At 36.3% G+C, this 24449-nt stretch overlaps 1 protein-coding gene across 50 annotated transcripts in view; it reads right to left on the reverse strand.

The window, feature by feature from the left end:
- LOC126939504 (uncharacterized) overlaps positions 1-24449 on the reverse strand; it is a 557395-nt gene that overhangs the window by 472060 nt on the left and 60886 nt on the right. For all 50 annotated transcript variants that reach the window (XM_050764859.1, XM_050764858.1, XM_050764860.1 and 47 more), the window contains exons 13-16: positions 10226-10369; positions 7760-7834; positions 5892-6035; positions 1529-1600 (exon numbers count right to left, since the gene is read on the reverse strand). In XM_050764859.1, coding sequence (XP_050620816.1) covers positions 1529-1600; positions 5892-6035; positions 7760-7834; positions 10226-10369 — 435 coding nt within the window. The remainder of the gene's footprint in view (positions 1-1528; positions 1601-5891; positions 6036-7759; positions 7835-10225; positions 10370-24449) is intronic.

A 24449-nucleotide genomic window follows, 5' to 3' on the forward strand; every position in this document is an offset into this window, starting at 1 on the left:
GCCCAATGTACAAAGAGTTCTCTTGATCTATCACATTTCTCTGGTGCGTTTATAAAATTTGCACAACCAAAATCACTCATATAGCTGAACTTTTCACGGCAATTATACAAAGTAATTATTTTGTTGTGGACCTCTAATGGTAGCAAATAAAATTATTTAGATATAGGAGAAATAACTTTCAGAATTATGAAAAATGTAAAATATGGGACAAGATTTACAAGGGCTCATTCAGTTTTTCTTTTCAATTCCACCAGGACTCAATTGTACCCTAGCATCTGGAATGTTGCTTTATTTCCAGCACTGGTTAAGTCAGACCAACATTCAAATTCTGGCTCCAGGATTTGTAACCTGGAACTGTGCAACTGTGAGCAAATTATTACTACTCAACATCTCTTTCGTCTAAAATGGGATAATACTAATATCTACCTCACAAGGTTGATATGGAGAGTAAATATAATAACGTATAAAAAGTACTTAAGACAGCATTAGACATATAATAATGCCTCAATAAATGTCATATTTATAGAATAAAATTAGTTTTATTATTATTATTAAAGTCAACAGAAACTAGCTGCAAATAGTAATCACAGTTTAAGCCTTACGTCCTGCCTCACTTTCTGTTCCTCTAACATCACTGGGAGGCAACTACAGATGGCAATCTGAGCTTTGCTGACACCCAAAAAACCTGTATCAGCTCTGCTTTCTTGCCTTAGCACTTGATTTCCTTTAAAAACAGTTTCTTTGCACAACCACCTTGAGTAGAGTCTGCTCATGCTCCCATGTTCCACATACTGTAGGACCAGGAAGCAGAATAGCACTTTCCTGTCTTTCTGCTGCTGCTGTCAGGCCATTTTAATTCTACCTTCAATCAAACCTTATCCCTCTCCCTTGAGGCTCAGGCCTGTTATTCAACTATGTCACTCTCCTGACAACAGTATTGATTACTGTCTCATCACTCCTTCACATTCTCTGAGGATTTTGGCACTTTGATCATCATCCTCCTTCTACCTCTCATCCCAATATCATCCAATGACAATAAGGATGAGCCTGGCCTCAGAGCACTTTGACCTCTTAACTTCAAAAGGCCTTTATTTCCTTTCCAAAGTCATCCACACCAACGGCTACCCTTAATCCTTATCATTTCCTGGAACTGTCTATTCCACCTCTAAAATCTTAAATTACAAGGTCAGACACTGACCATATTCCCTTAAAATTACATGTGTAGATACAGAAAGAAGGCATAGAACCTCAAACTATGCCTATTCTCTTGGCTTCTCCAAGTTCTTTAACAAATAGTCTAGACAGAGTAAACCAGCTTTATCAGTTAGTAATGCAGGATACATTCTGAAAGCCAAGTTCCTATATGCCAGTCAATGTTTCATCAAAACTAAGTTTCATCTGTGTATAAACATATCAATGCCAACATGTTAACCAGAAATTAGGTGAACACACAGCATTAAAAACAAAAACAAAAATAAGTCCTTTCAATAAAAGTAAACCTAACCGTTATAAATAATTCAGTACTTACCTTCTAACCTGGCAGCATCACGCATATTCCTTACTACTTGTGCAAATTCTTCAAATTGTACTTTGTCACCTTCTGTGAGAAAAAACACTTTTAATAGACCAGCCTCATTAAGCAAAAGTCAGATCCAACAAAGCAACCTATAAAAATGTAAACCATTTGACGCACTCATAAGAATCATATTTCCTTTTCATATTTTTGAGTAACCAAAGGATTGATTTTATGGGATTAATAAATATTAAGATTACAGAAGTCAGGCTGATGGCTGGGCAAGGTGGCTCATGCCTGTAATCCCAGCATTTTGGGAGGCTGAGGTGGGTGGATCACAAGGTCAGGAGCTCAAGACCATCCTGACCAATACGGTGAAACCCCATCTCTACTAAAAAATACAAAAATTAGCTGAGTGTGGTGGCGTGTGCCTGTAGTTCCAGCTACTTGGGAGGCTGAGGCAGCAGAATTGTTTGAACCGAGGAGGTGGAGGTTGCTGTGAGCCAAGATCTCACCACTACACTCCAGCCTGGGTGACAGAGCAAGACGCCATCTCAAAAAAAAAAAAAAAAAAAAAAAAAAAGTCAGGCTGAGTTTTCAATTTCAATCAATGGAAACAATATAATCCATATTCCCAAAAGATAAACCAAGATATACTCTAGATAAAATTAAGAGACATACCTCAGTCTTAGTTTTGTCTTTCAATTGTTTAAAGATAAAAATTCTATACCAGAAAACTTTAAAGGTTTCTTTCGTGCCTGATAGGCCTATGATTATAATTTCTGATATGTGTTTACACCCATTTCTTACACAGTACACAAGTACTAGATTACAAAGTTAAAGTGACGAACACAGGAAACAGAAGCAGCTTTGTTTTCCCAGCCAGGAATAAGGAAGCTTAAGATTTAGAAATATTATAGTTTATTATCATAGACTAGAACAAAGTACAACAAGCAAAATGTGTCACCAGCAGATAAAAGCCTGAACAGGGCTTAAGTATATAGCCACAATTAACAATGTCTCACCTTCTATCTACCTTGGCTTTAAATTAACACTTGAACTTTTAGGAACTATTTTCTACAGTAAAAACACATGTCTTTATTGTAGTATTTTTGCTGCTTCTGTCATTTAGTAGAGTCCTATATATCACTAACTGTAAAGGCTCTGTCCCTGAATCTGTGTTCTCTCTCTGATGGGAGAAGGATAGAAGTGTTCATACATTCCATTCCTCATGCTTCTTTTATACTTTTATACCATTCAGGATGGCCTTCCACTAGCCTCACATCAATCAACAAGGTTACATAATCAAATATTCTAAGACCATGTTATATAAAGACGTTCTTAATTAAGTGTCTTCAATTTACAGTAGCTTAAAGATCAGCTTAAAGTAGGCAACAGGTATTGTAACTCAGTCACCTAAATAGAGTCCCCTCTGAATCTAGTTCTTGGTATGTATAATCAAGTAGAACTAAATCACAGCTACTTAGAATTCTGGGAGGAAGGGAAGGGAAGGGAAGGAGCGGGGAAGGGATGGGAGGAGAAGGGAGGGAAAGGAAGGAGAGTGGGAAGGGAAGGGAAGGGGAGGGAGGAAGAGAGGCAAGGAGGCAAGGAGGCAAAGGAAGAAAGGAAGCAGGGAGCCATCTGAGGTCAACAGGTACTGATAACACCAACAAAATTTACAGGTGATCTAACAAAATTTACAGTTAGCTTTGGACCTATTTACCAAGGGACCCAAATCTATAAGCATGACTGCAATCTCATTTGATCCTTTGGTTCATATAACTTGCTGAAATAGAATAGCAACTATCAATATTAGGAAAGATTTCCTGGGTATCTTTAAATAAATCCTGAGAAAAGAGATGTGAATGGATAGAGCTGCTGTCAAGAATTTGTAGCTCAATTATTCTTTGCTAAACCACCATAACAGGGTTAATCACAGCTGATGCCAGGTTGCAAAGTTAGAGCCTGAAACAAAGACTCAGATCTGGCTTTAATGGATATTGCATAAAAAATCATGAAGATAAGTTTAGAGTCTTGTTGCCAAGCCAAAAAGAAAACAAAGTTATTAAGCTAATTTCAACCACATCAGATATCAGAGTCAGGGGAAACAGAGAATATCAGTTTAAGTTTAAAAATCTAAAACAAATGAAGCTAGAGAAACCACCAGCAGAGAAGAGACTGTCCCAGGCCTTAAATGCCTAACACCACCTATTAATGATTTCCTTTAATTCTTAGCCTATGGATTCAATGTCTCACATTCACCTTGACCATTTTCCATACCATCTTACATATTTTTGCTCAACACCAACTTTCTTCACTCAGGTCTTTCAGAAGAAACAAGAGAGCTCATAAGCTATATAACTAGATATTTGGGAAGCATTTCTGAATTTGCCAAATGATAAATTACCTTTTCTATTTTTCAATGCTTTTTTTTGTAATCATCATAAGATTATTTTTTAATTTTAAACATATTTTAAAATATTAAGGAGTCAATATGGAATACTGCCAATAACCAAGAACTCACTCTTCAGTTTCACTAGAGAGAATCTGAATCAGTTGTTTTTCAGGTTTGTTTTTTCTTTTTAACATAACCTGGTCAAAAGAATACCCTAGATCAGTAATTTTAATTTCTTTCTTACGTTTCTAAGGTCTTATGGAGCTGTTTCAGCAGTTAACTTGGTCATTTCTCCCACTTTGGTCAGAGAAGCTCAACTTTAATATTTTATATATTAGGAAACTGTATAAGATTTAATTTGGAAAAAAAGCATTCTGCTTCAACAATATCAAATATAAACAAAAATAATAAATCTCAAAATTTTGCAAGCCACTGCATTAAAATAAGAACTAAATACGTTTGTACTAAGGGCACAATGTTAAAAGAAGAAATGATGTGAAAAAAGGCATACAGATACAGTTTTCAATATCACGTGTACATTTAGGCTTAAATTGTAAAATCATCTGCATTTAATATACTGTCTTTTGCTTTGTAAGTACATAACAATAAACACAGGCCTGGTGCAGCAGCTCATGCCCGTAATCGCAGCACTTAGCTAGGCCAAGGTCAGAAGATCACCTGAACTCAGGAGTTTGAGACCAGCCTGGGCAACATGGCAAAAACCCGTCTCTACAAAAAATTAGCCAGGCACAGTGCTGTGCACCTGTAGTCCCAGCTACTTGGGAAGCTGAGGCAGCAGAATTGCTTGAACCCGGGAGGCAGAGGTTGCAGTGAGCTGAGAGTGCGCCACTGCACTCCAGCCTGGGTAACAAAGCAAGACCTTGTCCCCCCCAAAGAAAGAATAATAAACACAATATATGAGTTTTTATTATAATAAAAATACTTTTCTAGTTATTTTCATATCTCATAAAATAATACTTTGTTGGTCTGGTTCAAATAAATGCTATCTATTACTTTCTGTGGTACATGCTGCCTATAAATTCCACTAATTTTAACAAAAGAACCTGAAGCACTGCCACAGAGAAAAAGGGAAGAAAATCCAAATTATTGGGTAGAAATTAGCCTTCTTTTCTTCATCAACCCTTTTCACCTCAAATCTTCCAATAAACAAAATAATCAATACATTTAAAGCCCAAAACTGCTAGCCTCAACTAAACAGAAGCTCAATGGATGAAAAGGATAAAAAATTATTACCGAAAAAGACAATTCTTTGACAAAGACTCCTGACAGCATACTTATGTTACTAATCTCATTCTGTATAAACATTTCACATAAAAGAATATAAACGTACTAGGCACGTTTTTAACTTCTAGACACTAAGACTATGAGAGAGTAGAAATGTCTACCTGTAGCCTATGTACTCTCCTTCCTGCATGTAGAATATCAACAGTAAATGATGGAGATTTGCTTTACATTTTTTAGTCTACAGTCTTTATTATACAATACCTTTTTGAACTTTGTTTTTATTTGTTTGCTTTTTTTTTTAACTTGCTAAATAGAGGTGGTAGCTATCAGCAGGTGTGTTTTTCTGCCAAATTAAATAAAAGCCTATTTCAACAAAACAGTATGAATATTCCAAGTAGTTATTATAAAATTTGAATAGATGTCTTAACATTTCCTAATCATGTCCTCTGTGTTCATTGGGATATGCCATTTTCCAGTAACATACCACACAACTTGAAGGAACTCTGCATATTTGATCAATTTATAGTAGTAATAAATTACATAACAATATTTTTATATTGAATAGCCAAACAAGCTGAACTTTCTTTATACAGTATTTCCTAAATGCATATATTGGCATTTTAATCATATTGGAACACTCCATCTTGCCAAGTTCAAGATACAATGACAAATAAGAGTTGACAGAAAATAAAGTAATACCTTGGTATACTTTTTAATTTTAGTATTTGTAACACTCACCATCAACTGTAACTAGTTTCAATGCAGCTAGAAATTCATCCTTTTTTAAATTACTATTCAAACTAGACAGAATATTCCACAGGTCAGAAACACTCATCGTCTCCTTTCTGAGATTGTCGAGGGTTTCAATAGAATCAGGCAATACTAAAGGGTAGATAAAACACAAGTTTTACGAATGCTTATCCAAGAAATTCACACAGTAAACTGTCATCTGGAATAGACAAAAATTAAGGTTTTTATGGTTTAAAAGAATAATAAATATAGCATAAATGAACTGCCAACTTTCAAATATGAAAACATAAAATATTTAGCCTCAAATATAATGTATTTTTGAGGATCTTGAAATATTTTAAGAACTTAGTGCCCCAACCCTGAATAAACATTATAAATAATAATTTTTATTGAATTTAGATTTTTAAAAGTGTGAATTCAGAAACATTTTCAATTGATAATACAATTAAGTAGCTTTTGTTCTATATCTCTCCCTAAAATTCTCCTCTGGCTCCTACTTCCTCTTCAATCTATTACTGTAGACAATAAAAAGAAAGACTATTTCAATGCAAAATCATTGAAGCATCTTAAAGGAGTGAAATTATCTTACTACAAATTTGTAAAAAGTCACTGTGTTGCTATATAGAGAATTGATTCTCAGGAAGATTAGACAGTTAGGAAGAGCCAGCAGACATTAGTGACCAAGATTTTATTTATAACCTGTACGATCTTCTCAGCTGTGTGATTTTCTCCAGAAATGCTGTCAGACACAAGAAGGAAGGTAATTGGGTTCATTCGGGGTTGAGAGTTTTGCCAGATAGGTGCAACAAAAGTACACGGAGGCAAGATAGTCTAGGGTATTAGGTATGTATAGACAAGATAATTTAAACCAAATAAGGAGGAAAAGTGAAAACAGGAGGAGACTGATAGATTAGGAGAAAGCGGAGGGGTAAAGGGATGTAAGGTCCCAATGAGGTATATGGAACCAATAAAGAAGACATGCTCTGAGCAGTCTAATGAAGAAAAAAGAAAAAGAAGTAAACACAAACATGCAATATTAACGATGAGATGTAAAATACAATGACAGAGATAGATTAGGTAATATACTATATAACTCTGTGCTAATAAAATTTTAATCTCCATAAAACTGAAATTCCTAGGAAAAATGAAGTAACTGACAAACTATCTCTTTCTCTGTATGATGTACCCCTGTATAGGAGACAAATTAAATCTTATATTGTAAAGTAAAAAGAGTTGCTACTTAAAATCTACTGTTACCTAACATGTAAGAACAAAATAACACAATGTTACTTTCAGTCCCAATTTTTAGAATGCATACTAATTTCACTCCATTAAAAATATACATATGTGACCTTACATTTCTTTATGGTGAGCTTCTGAGCAGCAAAACTATCTTTTCCATATTACCACACTTACAGCTTAACATAAAGCCTAGTACATATTAAAGGTTCATAAATGTTACTGAATAAATTGGAAGACAGAAATGGCAACAGATGTAACCAGAAATTCTCATATTAGTACTCAGCCACTAGATGGCATCATTTTTCCTAAGTTGAAAGACATTTTAAATCCCCAAAAGGAATGCTATACATGGTTCTAGCCCTCTATAAGTGTGCTAATGAAAAATAAAATTATGATAGCTCTTAATTCACTTGCATGTAGAAGACGTTCTAGAATTAGGGGTCATTACAGGGGATTAAAGCCAAATATAGCAGCAGGAAGCCAGGCATTTATTTGTCGGATGATCTGCAGGATACCCAGCTCTATAAGAGACTAAAATAGAGTGTTTACGCTCTTCTAAAATATGTCAAACCATTTGGTCCACAAAAAGCAGAAGACGTGATATTCTTACATACATAATTTTTCAGAGAAGCATTCCGTGTTGCTCATCATAGTATCAATGAATTCTTTAAAATTCACTTTTTTTGTTTCTACAGGAAAAAGAAACACATTTTCTTCAGTATCTTTTAAGTATTAAATTATTATGAAAAATATTATGTAAAATAAGCTATATATTCAGAAATATATAATTATATCCATCAGGTAATACTAACCAATAAAAATACATGGGTATAAAGGGGAAAAGCAAATCAATTTACAGTAGAGAAGTAAACACTGAAAAACACCAAGAAAACTGGTGAAAATTCTTCCAGTCCTTCTCAAGCATACATAATATTTTTAACTTTTATTTATGTATTTATTTATTTTTGAGACAGAGTCTCGCTCTGTTGCCCATGCAATCTCAGCTCACTGCAACCTCTGCCTCCCAGGTTCAAGCGATTCTCCCACCTCAGCCTCCCAAGCGACTGGGATTACAGGCACGTCACCATGCCCGGTTAATTTTTGTATTTTTAGTAGAGACGGGGTTTCCACTATATGAATACACAATGGTGTATACTGCAATTTATTTATACATTCTGTGGATGAATATCATGTTGCTTTCTTTCTCTTTTTTTGCCATTAAGATCAGTGCTGCCATGTACATTCTTGAACATGCTTCCTGGTACTTAAGTCCAAGAGATGTTCCAGGATTTATAGCTAAGAATAGTATTTCTAAACTATGGGGTATGCAAACTTTACAAGATACTGCATATTGTTTTCCAAAGTGGTTTTACCACTTTCACCATATTTACCGGTACTTAGAATAACATATTTCTTAATTTTTCCCAATTTTAGCGGATATAAAAATGTATCTCATGAGCCAGGCATGGTGGCTTGTGCCTGTAGTCCCAGCTACTCAGGAAGATGAGGTAGGAGTTTGAGCCCAGGAGTTTGAGGCCAAAAGATCTCTCTTTTTTTTTTAAGTACCTCATTATGACCTAAACTTTGCACTTCCCTAATTACTAAGGATGTTGAGAACCTTTTCATGTGATTATTAGCAACTTGTGCCTTCATGTGGAAAATTTTTATAATTTCTATTGAGTTGTTAGTTTGTAAAAGTTGCCTATATATTCTCTATGATAATCATCACTGTTGTGAGTGTTGCAAATAACCAGTTTGTGCCTTGTATTTCACTCTCTTTGTTGTATCCTTTAACAAAGAGAAGTTCTTAATGTATTCAAATTTATCAATCTTTTCTAGTTTCTTATTTCGCATCTTAAAAAATCCTATGTCAGAAAATTTTTCTTCTATTTGTTTTCCAAAACTTAGTTTTCACACCTGGATATTATTGAATATGGTGTGAGACAGGGATGTAACTCTATTCTTTCCATTTGAATAAGTAATTATTTCAGTACCATTTATTAAATAGTCCTTCTTTCCCCAGTTATCCACCACTTTATCATATGTGTTACCATGTATGTTTGTGGATATGTTTGGAAGTTCCTTATCTTGTCCTATTGGTAAATTTCTCTATCCCTGTGCCATTCTTACACTCTTTTAGTGACTATGGCTTTACAAGGAGTGTTGATATCCAGGAGAGCAAGTTCCTCCCAACCCCCACTCCCCAACACACACACATCTCCACAAATGTTCTTCTTCAAGAGTGCTTTAGCTATTCTTAGCCTTTAATCATTCATATAAATATTAGAATTAGCTTACAAAAAAGTCAGGGTTTAATTAGAATTGCTTTGAACAAATAGGTTAATTAGAGAATTGACAGTTTTGGGTCTCTGAATCTACAGACATGGGATACATTCTTATTTATCTAGATTTTAATGTCTTCACAAAGTCTTATTTTCTCTATATAGGTGTTATACAACTTAGACATATTCCATTTTTTACTTTTTATTATGGAAAATGTTAAATATATACAAAATAGAAATAATAGTGTAATATGTTCATATACGATCTCTAGCATCAACAATGATCAACTCATAGACAATATTATTTCACCTATCACCCCAGTTTCCTGTCAAGCCACTCTCACCCATTCCCTTTAGAAGAGCTGCTGCTAGGTTATATGGGCACAGATACTCAAAACTGGTATACCTTTATTGTGAATTGTAGGCTTTGACATAATAATGAATCCTTATTTGCCCCCATTTAATGCCTTTCGTCCTGACTTCTACCTTGTCAGACAGCAATACTACAAATTCTGCTTTCTTTTTGTTTACATTTTTGCCTAGGAAAAAATCTAAAAAAGACTATTTAAAAAATAAATAGAAATTTTTTTAATTAAAAAGACTATTAATACTGGTTAATTCTAAATAATGGGCTTTTGAGTGTTCTGTTGTACTTTTGAGTATTTCCATACTTTCTGGATCAGTTTAAATTTAACTTTTTATAATAAAAATATTAGTCTTTTTTCTAAGGCAAAAAATAACAAATTGACCCTCCTTCCAGATGTGTCAATGCAGTTTGCCCGAAAATATATCACTCACCACCAGCTTCAGTCAATTCTGTGATCTTCTTAAATTCTGGCTTAGAAAGGTAAATACCAAAATCTTGAAGACAAGTATTTAGATCCTCATAATCCACATTTTTATCTTTAATTTTATCAATGGCTTTAATGACACCAGGCAATGCTAAAAATAAAGGAGTATGCTAATAAGTATTAAAAGTCAGTCAAAAATAAAACACCACTAATAAGATGAATTTTAGTTCTAACACTAAATTAACAAAAATATAAATCACTTCAGCAATGTTACATACTAAAAGCATATCTAGAATCTTTAATAAAAAAACCAGTAAGTATCAAAATCAAAGTCAAAAATATATTTTTCTAGGCCACACACAGTAGCTCACACCTGTAATTCAAACACTTTGAGAGACCAAAGCGGGAGAATCACTTGAGGCCAGGGATTTGAAAGCAGCTTGGGCAACAAAGCAAGACCCCTGTCTCCACAAAAAACTAAAAAATTAGCTGGGCATAGTGGTGTGAGCCTCTATTCCTAGCTACTGGGGAGGCTGAGGTGGGAGAATTGCTTGAGCCCAGAAGACGGAGGGTGAGGTGAGCTATGATAGTACCACTGTGCTCCAACTTGGGCAACAGAGCAAGACCATCTCAAAAAATATGATAGATAGATAGATACACATACACATATATATTATTCTACTATAGTCTCTGAACCTAAGGAAGCACCAATTTAATTGCACTGATAGTACAACTAAAATACATAGGAACAAAATATTACCTAATTTCTCCATTTAATTCAACAATTTAAAATTCTTTGTACTCTGCTTCTCAGTAGCAGAAATAGAAGCAGAAAATTTTCAATCCAAAATGATAAACTTGGATAATTTTGTGGCAATACATGGCTCAGTCTTTGGTAAATTCACCTTAGTTAATCTTTCTAAATATACATATTATTACTTAGGAATAACTATTCTACATCTCTTCTTATAATAACTTGGAATTTACACGTCATAAATTTGGTCAGTATTTTCTCCATAAAATTTAAACTGATAAATTTTTACTGCAATTAAAGCATTCTTAAAGGAAATTACTTACAAATATACTGAACTCTTAAGAAGGTTAGCTAACTGGAATTCATTTGGTTTAATCAGAAAATTTCAAAGTAGAGGTGGCACCTTAAATCACTTGAAGGAAATGATGAAAAAACAGAGAGAGAGAGAGAGAGGGTGTATAAAAAAACAGAAGTTGTGTGTGTATGTGTGTATATTGTGTGAGAATATTGTTTGTGTATATCATGTTTGTATATTCCATCCCTCTCTCAATAAGTTTTATAATATACAAACATACACAATATATACACATACACACATATACACACAAAAACTCTAGAACAAATTAAACTCAAATAGGTTTTCTCTAATTCATTAGGACAGGTAAAGTAGGAAACTGGGCAGCAGAGGGCATTAAAGCCATTACCAGATACAAACTTCAAGTAGTCACTGGAAATCATTATGGCTTTCTAAACAAACAAGTGATGATCAAACTGATGTCTGAACTTGATGATTCTTAAAGTGATTATTTAAAAGATGATTCTTTTAAAGAAGATGTGTAAATAGTACAGCAAGATACGTGTCCCTATCTTGTGAAAGAAATTTTTAAGTGAACAAAATTCCCATTTAAAAGTTAAAATCTCTTTTTTAATTTTACAGGTAGAAACAGCAAGCCACCTTAAGCAAATGTGAGATACAATGGAAAATCATTTGCAGTCACCATAGGGATAGAATAACAGAAACATTTTTCTTTCATCAGCTTCTATACATCCAATACCACATGGAATGCAGAAATCTGGGGAAAGGGTGGACCATTTATACAAAAAGCCCAGGAAAAAGAAGAGAACGAGTTTCCAACTATTATTCTTGAGATTCAAAGTTAGCATAATCTATCAGAGAGGGATAGGGTTAAAAAAAAAAAAAAAAAAAAAAAAAAAAAAAGATGAAATGAGAGGCCTAGTCACTGTACTGAGTCAGCAAGGGGAAAATATGGTTCTAAATTCATAAGGTGGCTGATAAGAACTCTATTCTCACCTAACCCTCTAAGACTTGGGATTGTTTCCTATAAAGTGGCTGCTGAGTGAACATAAAGAGTCATACCTTTGAGAATCTTGTTTAGCTTGTCATGGGGCTTTCTTGCTTGAACTCAGACAATGTTTCCTTGATGCAGGTCCATATAAAGAGCTATACACTTGGGAGTACAGGCCAGTTTCACTACAAAGCTCTCCTGGCTAAGCATTAACACTTAGCATACAGCCTGAAGAAGAATCTCCCCTACCACCAGTATTATTAGCAGAAGAAGAGGACGTTTTAACTCCAGTCATACATCTAATGTATTCTCTCAGCATCAGCAGTTTCAGCTAGTAGCTAGTTCCAGACTTTCCTCATGAAAGTTGCAACAACAACTTCCTAGTCTAGGCAAATAACAGCCTAAGTGTCTGTCATTTCAAAGCAACCAATCTCTATTGGTTGTAGCAGTCCCCACTTTCAAGATGTAAGTAACTGAATTCAGGCTTCAGATACACAGAGAGACAGACATAAGTACAAGAAAGACTGGTTAATTAGATATAGAAAACAACAGGAAATGTATAGACCATGGTAGGAAGGGGTTGAGAAGCATATTGAGCTTCCTACTATTCTGCCCATACAGGGATGCAAACATTGCATTTTAGAATATTCCTAGCATGAGAGGAGACACAACGGATTATTTCCATCCAAAGTGTGAATTATGATACTCCAGTAACACTAAATTGATTAGAAGTATAGAAGAAACAAAAGCAGCTAGTCTATTTGGTCAGGTACAGCAAGGTTCACTGTGACTTAAGGCTAAAGCAATATATTGACAACAAAGGGACAGAAAAAAGAATGTCCAATAAGAATCACCATTAACAGGCTAGAAAAAGCAAAGGAGCATTACACTGAAGTAATACAACCAACACTAATAAACTGGGGTGGTAGAAAACACATTAAGAAAGATGATAAATTTCAACAGAATGGAACTATAAAAGCAAAACCTGGAAGAAAGCTATCAGTTTGCTATTATCAGATCCAAATCTCAACTTTAAGTGAATTAATGCAAATATTTTTATGAACTTTTTAGTAAATCATATAAAAAAGGAATCTAATCTAGAAACTTTAAAAAAAATTACTGAGAAAGGGGTGGAACAACATGGCCAAATAGAAGTTTCCACTAATTGTCCCCCAGCAGGAGCACCAAATTGAACAATTATCTACACAAAAACAGCACATTCATAACTAACAACGTGGTGAGCACTCAAAGTACCTGGTTTTAACTTCACATCACTGAAAGAGGCACTGAAGAGGGTAGGAAAAACTATCTTGAATCATCAATGCCATCCCTCCCTCATCCCCCAGCAGCAGCCACGTGGTACAGAGAGAGAATCCGTGTGTTTGGGAGAGAGAGAGCAGTGATTGTGAAACTTTCCATTGTATCTGCTGCCCTGTCACAGCAGAAAGCAAAACCAGGCTGAACTCAGCTGATGCCCACCTACAGACAGAGATGAGGAACTTGTTGGGAATTGCAGTAAAGGTGACTTTGGTACATTTTAGCAAAGAGACTGGTAGCATTTTGCCTCTGCCCTAGAGATTTGTGGAACTTTGAACTTGAGGGAGATGATTTAGGATATCTGGTGAAAGAAATTTCTAAGCAGCAAAGCATTCCAGAGGTTACCTGGGTACTGTTAAAAGCATCAGTTTTAAAAGGGAAACAGAGCATAAAAGTTCAGAAAATTTGCAGCCTGACAATGCAATAGAAAAGAAAAACCCATTTTCTGAGAAGAAATTCAAGCCAGCTGCAGAAATTTGCATAAGTAATGAGGAGACAAATGTTAATCACCAAGACAATAGGGAAAATGTCTCCAAGGCATGTCAGAGACCTTTGTGGCAGGCCCTCCCATCACAGGCCTGGAGGCCTAGGAGGAAAATATGGTTTCCTGGGCCAGGGCCAGGCCCCCCTGCTATGTGCAGCCTAGGTACTTTGTGCCCTGCATCCCAGCCACTGTAGCTATGGCTAAAAGGGGCCAAGGTACAACTCGAGCCATGATTTCAGAGGGTGCAAGCCCCAGGCCTTGGCAGTTTCCATATGGTGTTGAGCCTGCAGGTGCACAGAAATTGAGAATTGAGGTTTGGGAACTTCTGCCTAGATTTCAAAGGATGTATGGAAATGCCTGAATGTCCAGGCAGAGGTTTGCTGCAGGGGTGGGGCCCTCATGGAGGACCTCTGCTAGGACAGTACAAAAGGGAAATGTGGGATTGAAGCCCCCACACAGTCCCCACTGGGGCACTGCCTAGTGGAGCTGTGAGAAGAGGGCCACCATCCTCCAGACCCCAGAATGGTAGATCTCCTGACAGCTGGCACCACGTGCCTGGATAAGCTGTAGACACTGAATGCCACCCCATGAAAGCAGCCAGGAGGAAGGCTGTACCCTGCAAAGCCACAGGGGCAGATGTGCCCAAGACCATGGGAACCCACTTCTTACATCAATGTGATCTACATGTGAGACACGGAGTCAAAGGAGATCATTTTGGAGCTTTAAGATCTGTCTGTCCTGCTGGATTTCAGACTTGCATGGGCTCTGTAGCCCCTTTGTTTTGGCCAATTTCTCCTATTTGGAATGGCTGTATTTTCCCAATGCCTATACCCTCATTGCATCTAGGAAGTAACTAACTTGCTTTTAATTTTACAGGCTTATAGGTGGAAGGGACTTTCCTTGTCTCAAACGAGACTTTGGACCATAGACGTTTGAGTTAATGCTGAAATGAGTTAAGACTTTGGGGAACTGTTGGGAAGGCATGATTGGTTTTGAAATGTGAGGACATGAGATTTGGGAGTGGCTGGGGGTGGAATTATATGATTTGGCTGTGTCCCCACTCAAATATCATCTTGAATTGTAGCTCCCATAATTCCCACGTGTTGTGGGAGGGACCCGGTCAGAGTTAATTGAACCATGGAATCATGGGAGCAGTTTTCCCCACACTGTTCTCATGGTAGTGAATAAGTCTCACAAGATCTCATGGCTTCATAAAGGGAAACCCCTTTCACTTGGCTCTCATTCTCTCTTGCCATTGCCATGTAAGAAGTCCCTTTCACCTTCCACTGTGATTGTGAAGTGGAACTGTGAGTCCGTTAAACCTCTTTTTCTTTATAAATTACCCAGTTTTGGGTATGTCTTTATCAGCAGTGTGAAAACAGACTAACACAAACATACAGTGGGGAAAGGGCAGACTCTTCAATACATGGTGCTGGAAAAACTGGATATCCATACGCAGAAGACCGAAACCAAGTGCCATCTCTCACCATATAAAAATCAAGTCAAAATGGATGAAAGACTTAAATCTAAAACCTCAAAATATGAAATTACTAAAATAAAACATTGGGGAAACTAGCCAAGACATTGGTTTGGGCAAAGATTTCTTGAGTAATGATGCAAAAGCACAGGCAACACACACAATAATGGACAAATGGAATCACATTAAGTTAAAGAGCTTCTGAACAGCAAAGGAAACAGTCAACAAAGTGAAGAGATAACCCACAGAATGAAACAGTCAACAAAGTGAAGAGATAACAGAAAGTATTTGCAAACTACCCATCAGACAAGAGACTAATAACCAGAATATAGAAGGAGCTCAAACAACTCAACAGGAAAAAAATCTAATAATCTGATTTTAATATGGGCAAAAGATCTGAATAGACATTTCTCAAAAGAAGACACATAAATGGCCAACAGGTACATGAAAAAAAGATGTTCAAATCATTAATCATCACAGAAATGCAAGTGCAAAGTACAATGAGATATAATCTCACCTCAGTTAAAATGGTTTTTATGCAAAAGACAGTCAATAATGAATACTGGTGAGGATATGGAGAAAGGGGAAGTTTCATATACTTTTGGTGGAAATGTAATGAGTACAGCCACTATGGAAAGCAGTTTGGAGGTTCCTCAATAACTAAAAATAAAACTACCACAAAAACCAGTATTCCAGAGGCCGGGCGCGGTGGCTCAAGCCTGTAATCCCAGCACTTTGGGAGGCCAAGACGGGCGGATCACGAGGTCAGGAGATCAAGACCATCCTGGTTAACATGGTGAAACCCCGTCTCTACTAAAAAAATACAAAAAACTAGCCGGGCGAGGTGGCGGGTGCCTGTAGTCCCAGCTACTCGGGAGGTTGAGGCAGGAGAATGGCGTAAACCCAGGAGGCGGAGCTTGCAGTGAGCTGAATCCGGCCACTGCACTCCAGCCTGGGCGACAGAGCAAGACTCCGTCTCAAAAAAAAAAAAAAAAAAACCAGTATTCCTACTGGTAGCTATATCTCCAAAAGAAGGGAAATGAGTATATCAAAGAAGTATCTGCACTCCCATGTTTATTGCAGCACTATTCACAACAGCTAAGATTTGGAAGCAACCTGTGTCCATCAACAAATGAATGGATAAAGAAAATGTGGTACATATACACAATGGAGTACTATTCAGCCATAAAAAACAAATGATATCCTGTCATTTGCAACAACATGGATGGAACTGGGTGTCAAAAGAATGAAATCCTGTCATTTGCAACAACATGGATGGAACTGGATGTCATTACATGAAATGAAATAAGCTAGGCACAGAAACGCAAACTTCACATATTTTCACTTTTTATGGGAGCTAAAAATTAAAACAATTGAACTCATGGAGATAGAGAGTAGAAAGATGGTTGCCAAAGGCCAGGAAGGGTAGTGGAGGCATGGTGGGGAAGTAGGGATGCTTAATGGGTACAAAAAAAAATAAAAGACTGAATAACACCTAGTATTTGCTAGCACAATAGGGTGACTGTAGTTAAAAATAAGTTGTACATTTAAAAATATCTAAAAGTATAATTGGATTGTTTGTAACACAAAGGATAAATGCTTGAGGTGATGGATATCCCATTTACCCTAATGTGATTATGATGCATTGCACGCCTGTATCAAAATATCTCATGTAACCCATAAATATATATACATACTATGTATCCACAAAAATTAAAAACATAAAATAAAACAAAAGGATTATTGGGTTTCAACTGAACACCAAAATAGGTTCCAGCAAAAACCACATGATCATCTCAATAAATGCAGAAACAGCATTTGACAAAATCCAACAGGAATTAATGATGAAAACTCTCAATAAGCTAGGAAAAGTAGAGAACTTTCTTGAACTGATGAAGCGCATCTATGAAACACTGACAGCTAACATTATACTTAATAATGAAAGGCTGACTGCTTTCCCTGTATTGGGAATAAGGAAAAAATGTCCACTCATCATTTCTATTCAACTTCAACAGTGTACTGGAGGTTTAGCCAGTACAATAAGACAAAAAAAAGGAAAGACACCATGATCAAAGAGAAAGAAATGAGCCTATTTTTATTCTCAGATGAAATTATCTGATACGTAGAAAATGCTGAAGAATCAAACAAAAATTTAATAGCACAAATAAACAAGTTTAGCAAGGTCTCAGGATATTGATGAATATTCAAAAATCAGATATATTTTTATATACTAGCAACAAACAAACTGAAAATGAAATTAAGGAAACAATTTCATTCATAATTACATCAAAAAGAATAAATACTTAGATTAATTTAACCAAAGAAATGTAAGACTTGTACTTTGAAAACTAAAAACATTGCTGAGAGAAATTAGAGATCTAAAAGAATAAAAAAAATACATGTCTGTGTATTGGAAGACTCAATATCACCAGGAAGAGAAAGCTCAATTTCTACCAAAATCCCAGCAAGATTTTTTTTTTTAGAAATTAGCAAGTTAATCCTAAAATGTATACAGAAATGCTAAGGATCTAAAATAGCCAAAATAATTTTGAAACAAAGTTAGACTTTACATTACTCAATTTGAAAACTTAATATAAAACTATAGCAATCAATGCTATGGGGTATTAGCACAGCAATAGGCATATACATCAACAGAATAGAATTGAAATTTCAGAAATTAAACTCTTACATTTATCATCATATATTTGAGGATAATCTCCACGAAAACTTCCCGCAATCTTGCAAGAGAGGTCAACAGGCAAATTTGGGAAATTCAGAGAATCCTTACAAGATACTATATAAGACAACTATCCCAAGAGAGATAGTGATCAGATTCTCCAAAGTGAATATGAAAGAAAATATCTTAAAGGCAACTAGAGCATGTCACATACAAAGGGAACCCCAACAGGCTAACAGTGGACACTTCAGCAGAAACCTTATAAGCCAGAGAGACTGGGGGCATATATTCAGTATCCTTAAGAAATTCCAACCAAGAATTTCATATCCAGTCAAACTAAGTTTCATAAGCAAAGGAGAAATAAAATCCTTTTCAGACAAGCAAATGCAAAGGGAATTCATTATCACTGGACCTGCATCACAAGAGGTTCTTAAGGGAGTGCTAAACATGGGGAAAAAAGGTCATTACCTGCTACCACAAAAACACACTTAAGTACATAGCCCACTGACAATACAAAGCAACTATACAATCAAGCCTACATAACAACCAGCTAATAACATGACACATCAAATACCGCACGTATCAAGGTTACCTTTGAATGTAATCAGATTAACACCCCACTTAAAAGATACAAAGTGGCAAGTTGGATAAAGAAGCAAGACTCAGCTGTATGCTGCCTTTAAGAGACCCGTCTTGCATGCAGTGACACCCATAGACTCAAAGTAAAGGGATGGAGAAAGAACTATAAAGCAAATGGAAAACAAAAAGGAGCAGGGGTTGATATTCGTATTTCAGACAAAACAGACTTTAAACCAACAATGATCAGAAAGGACAAAGAAGGTCATTACACAATGATAAAGGGTTCAATTCAACAAGAAGACTTAACTCTCTTAAATATATATGGACCCAACACTGGAGCACCCAGGTTCATAAAACAAGTTCTTAGAGACCTACAATGAGACTTAGATAACCACACAATAATAGTGGGAGTGTTCAACACCCTACTGACAGTATTATAAATAACTCTTACAATTCAATAATAAGAAAACAAGCAACCAAAATTTTTAAAGGCAAATATACACTACTGCTTCCAGGTAGATGAAATAAATATGCTCTTCCCTGCTCCTCCCACTAAATGTAACTAAAACCCTGTGCACTATATTTTTTAAAAAACATAAGACTCTGAAACATGGCATCCATTGCAGCATTATTCACAATAAACAAGACATGGAAACAACCTAAATGTCCATTAACAGATAAATGGATAAAGAAAATGTGGTATATACATACAATGAAATTTTGTTCAGCCTTAGAAAAGAACGAAATCCTGCTATATGTAACAACATGGAGGAGCCTGGATGATATTATGCTCAGTAAAATAAGCCAGTCACAGAATGACAAATACTGTATGATTCCATTATATGAGATACCTAAAATAGTATGTTAGAAAAAGTGGAATAGTGGTTGTCAGGAGATAGCAGGGAGGAAAAATAATATTCTCTTCAGAGGGTTTCAGTTATGCAAGATGAGTAAGTACTAGAGCTCTGCTGTATAATATTGTGCCAACAGTTAACCATACTGTATTGTGTATTTCAAATGTGTTAAGAGATCTCATGTTAAGTGTTCTTACCACAATAAAAATACATAAGATTTTTTTAAAGACTCAGAAACATGGAGAAAAGGCAGACCAGCTAGAGACCTCAGGACCTAAGAAATGACATGACATGGTGGTGAGGTTCCTGTATTTTCTTTTTACCTCATACATTACAGACTTAGAGCTAAAGAATCCAGTAACCCAGAAACACCAATTGGCACCAACAAAAAAATGCCCTAACAGAAGCCTGCTGTCTGTAACCAAAGGGTGAGGAAAAGGGCAGCCCAACAGGACAGAAAACTTAAATAACCTTTCTACTCCAACCAAACACCACAAGAAAAACTGTGGTTTCCCTGCCATCTACACCAGCAAGGGCCAAGTGTAAATCCTGGATTTTCACCTTCACAAGGCACTCCAACACCCTGACAGGTGATGACGGGAGACCCAGTAGAGGGTGGGAACTTTTATCCCCACTGACCTGATAACAAAGTCCTCCCAACCAGCAGCATCAGTGGAGACCATGTGAGGAACCCAGATTTCTACCCCCATTCAATATTAACAACGTGTTATTCCACCTCCTCCCTAAGACAGTATCAGAGGAGGACCAGTAGAGACAGAACTTTCAATACCACCCAAGAATAAAAAGGTTAATCCCTGTGGTATAAGCAGAGACCATGTAGGGACCCAGAATTCTTATCCTTGCCCAGCAGTAATGATAAAGCTGAGTGGGAAAGCTGGATTTCTATCTCCACCTGGAAGTAAGGAGGTTGGGTCTGTTCTTTTTCTGCTAGAGCAGAGTCACAGAAAGACAGCTAAAACAAAAGGTTCGAACAAGAGTCTAATAACATAATACAAAAGTATCCAGGCTATAATTAAAATCACTTATCATATCAAGGACCAAGGAGATCTCAAACTAAATGAAAAAAAAAGACAACTGATAGATGCTAACATCAAGATGACAGAGATGGGCAAATTATCTGACAAAGATTTTTTAAAGCAGCCATAAAAATGGTTCAATAAGCAATTATAAACACACTTGAAACAAATAAAAAAATTGGAGTACCTCAGCAAAGAAATATTAATACAAAGTTTCAGCAAGGAATTAGAAGACATAAAGAACCAAAAGGAGATTTTAGAACTAGAAAATACAATAGCTGAAAATAAAAGGCTTAGTAGATCTGGCATTGGAGAAAAGAAATTTATTATAAATAAATAAACAATAAATAACAAAATCTCAGAGTATAGACTCCAAAGCTTAATGTATGAAACAGGGGAGAATCAATAAACTGAAATATAGAGTAATAAAAATTACTCAATGAACAACACTGAGAAAATAGACTGCAAAAAATTAACAGAGTTTCAGGATTATATAGAAACATACACAAATATCTAACATTTGTATTATCAGAGTTCTAGAAAGAGAAGAGAAAAAAACAGAGCTAAGAATTACTCAAATAAATAATGAGTGAACATTTCCCAAAATTTAAGCAAGAGACATTAACCTACAAATTCAAGAAACTTATTGAACCTCAAACAAGATAAACCCAAAGAAATCCATGTCAAGGCACATCATAATTAAAGTTGTAAAAACTAAAGAGAAAGAAAAAAATATTGATAGCCAAAAAAAACAATACATTGCCTACAAGGGAAAGAATAAACCAATCTGCATGATAGGGTTTTTCATCAGAAATCACGGAAGCCAGAAGGAAGTGGTACAATATTTTCCAAATGCTGAAAGTAAAAGGACTGTCAACCCCAAATCTTATACTCAGAAAAAGTATTCTTTGGGAGTCTAGGTAAAACAAAGATATTCTCAGGTGAAAGAAAATTAAGAGAATTAGTTGCCAGTGAACCTATTAATGTCTAAAGGAAGTTCAGAAAGAAAAGGAAAAAAATAACTTTGAAACTCAAGAGGGAACAAAGAAAATAGCAAGCCCAAATATGAAATATAATAGGCATTCTTTCTCTTACTGAGTTGTTCCTTGTTTGTTTGTTTGTCTGTTTTTTGAGACAGGGTCTCACTCTATCACCCAGGCTGCAATACGGTGGTGAAGTCATGGCTCACTGCAGCCTTAACTTCCCAGGCTCAGGTGATCCTCCCACCTCAGTCTCTTGAGTAACTAGGACTACAGGAGTGCGCCGCCGCGCCCAACTAATTTTTGTACTTTTGGTAGAGACAGGGTTTCACCATGTTGCCCAGACTGGTCTCGAACTCTTGGACTTGAGCAATTCACTCACTCCGGCCTCCCAAAGTGCTGGGATTACAGATGTGAGCCACTGCACCTAGTCCCTCTGTTTAGTTTCATAAATTATATTTAATGCTTGCAGCCAAAATGTTAACACTTTCTGATGTAGTTTTAATTGTATATAAAGGAAATACTTAAGACAATTATAAATGGGGGAGAGTAAAGGGCATAAAAGAAGATAAAATTTCTATACTTCACTTGAACTGGTAAAATGATGACACCAATAGTATAATAAGTCATTAATATGTAATGTAATACCTGAAGCAACCACTAAAGAAACTTATACAAAAAGATACACTCTAAAACACTATAGATAAAGCAAAATGACATTCAAAAAATAGGCAAAAGATTTGGATAAATATTTCAATAAACACATATGAATGGTGGCCAGGCACAGTGGCTCACACCTGTCATCTCAGCATTTTCAGAGGCCAACGCGGGGGACTGCTTGATATCAGGAGTTCAACACAGGGAGACCACATCTCTACAAAAGATTTTTTTTATTAGCCAGGCTGAGTGGCATGTGCCTGTGATCCCAGCTACTTGGGAAGCTGAGGTGGAAGGATTATTTGAGCCCAGGAGGTCTAGGCTGCAGCGTGCAGTGATTGAGCCACTGCACTCCAGCCTGGGCGATAGAGCAAGACCCAGTCTCATAAAAAAGATTATGAATGGCTAGTAAGCATGTGAAAATATGCTTGACAAAATTACTCATTAAGGAAATGCAAAACTAAAACCACAGTGAAATACCATTTCACACCTATTATAAAGTTATAATAATAAAATAATATCAAGTGTTGACAAGATGTGAAGAAACTAGAATCCTCATACATTGCTGGTGAAAAATGAAAATGTTATAGACACTTTGGAAAACAATTTTGACAGTTTAAGAGTTAAACATAAATTCACCATATAGACTAGCAATTCTTCTCTTAGGAATCTCCCCAAGAGAAATAAAAGTGTATGTCCAGAGGGAAACATGTATACAAATGTTAATTTCAGTATTATTTGTAACAGCCCCAAATTGGAAACAATCAAATGTTCATGAGCCAATGGGCCACCAACAAAGTAAAGAATATCCATACAATATAATATAGATTTATTTAGCCATAAAAGAGGATAAACTACCGATACATACTACATAAATTAACCTTAGAAACCAGAAGTGTGATGTCACCAAAATGGCAGAGCAGAAGCAATCTGGCTTCATTCTCCCCTACTGAAAACCAAAAACAAATATCCAGTGCCAAGATTAACACCAGTAATATCCCAGAACTCATATCTGAAGCTGAAATGACTCCTGGGGGCATAGAGAAGTGAAAATCTCCAAGCAGATGGTAAGAGAAAAAGACTTCTATATCCACAACACCTCTCCACCAACCTGCCAGGTACCATGAGGAAAAGTCCCCCTGAAATCTTCATTTCTACAGTGGAAAAAGTGAGACCATGGCAGTCAGCCAGCTTCCCCACCATCTTGGGTTCCTTTACAGGAAAACCATTCCTGAATCAACCCAAAGGAAGTATTATGAGTGCCTATAGGCAATAAAACCCCTGAGGGCAGCTAGCAACTAAAAGGGAGGTGGGACCAGCAACCCCAGGCCACAAAATTCTGCTCTTTCTCTCAGCCAAAGGAGATACCAAATCAGAGTGGCTGTTCAGCAGTACCACACTGTAGGAAGGCACATGCCATGGCTCCACTCATCATGAACCTATAGACAGCCTTCCCACACAGCTAGAGTATCCCATTTGAGAGATGTAGGACTCTGACCATTTGTGAAGCCAAGGCAAATCTGGGTTCAAAATACAATCTAGTGCCAAAAAGATGCAGTGATCTAGGGTTAACGGGACTCAACAGGCAAAGTACAAAAATCCTCTAAGCATATATAGGCTGGGAAGACCAAAACAAGCTAGACAGCAAAGACTGGAATAAATAACTAATGGTTCAATGTGAAGATATAGACATACATCCACAAGGAAGAACAGCAAACTAGGAACCATGACTCCTCAGAAGGACAGAGAAAAGAGCTAGTGACTGACCTTAATAAGACAGCAATATGTGAGCTCTCAGATCAAGAATCCAAAATAGTGGTTTCAAGGAAATCTCATTAAAGACTGTAGAAAGAGACAAAGGAGGTCACCATATAATAATAAAGGGGCTGATCCAGTAAGAAGATATAACAATTATACATATATATGTACACAACAACAGAGGACCCAAATATATAAAGCAAACATTAATAGACCTAAAGGGAGAGACAGACTGCAATGCAATCCTACTAGAGGACTTCAACACACCATTCGCAATAACGGACAGATGATCCAGAAAGAAAATCAACGAAGAAACATCAAAGTTAAACTACACTCTAGACCAAATGAAC

Source organism: Macaca thibetana, chromosome 16 (assembly GCF_024542745.1).
Source record: "Macaca thibetana thibetana isolate TM-01 chromosome 16, ASM2454274v1, whole genome shotgun sequence".
NCBI lineage: Eukaryota > Metazoa > Chordata > Mammalia > Primates > Cercopithecidae > Macaca > Macaca thibetana.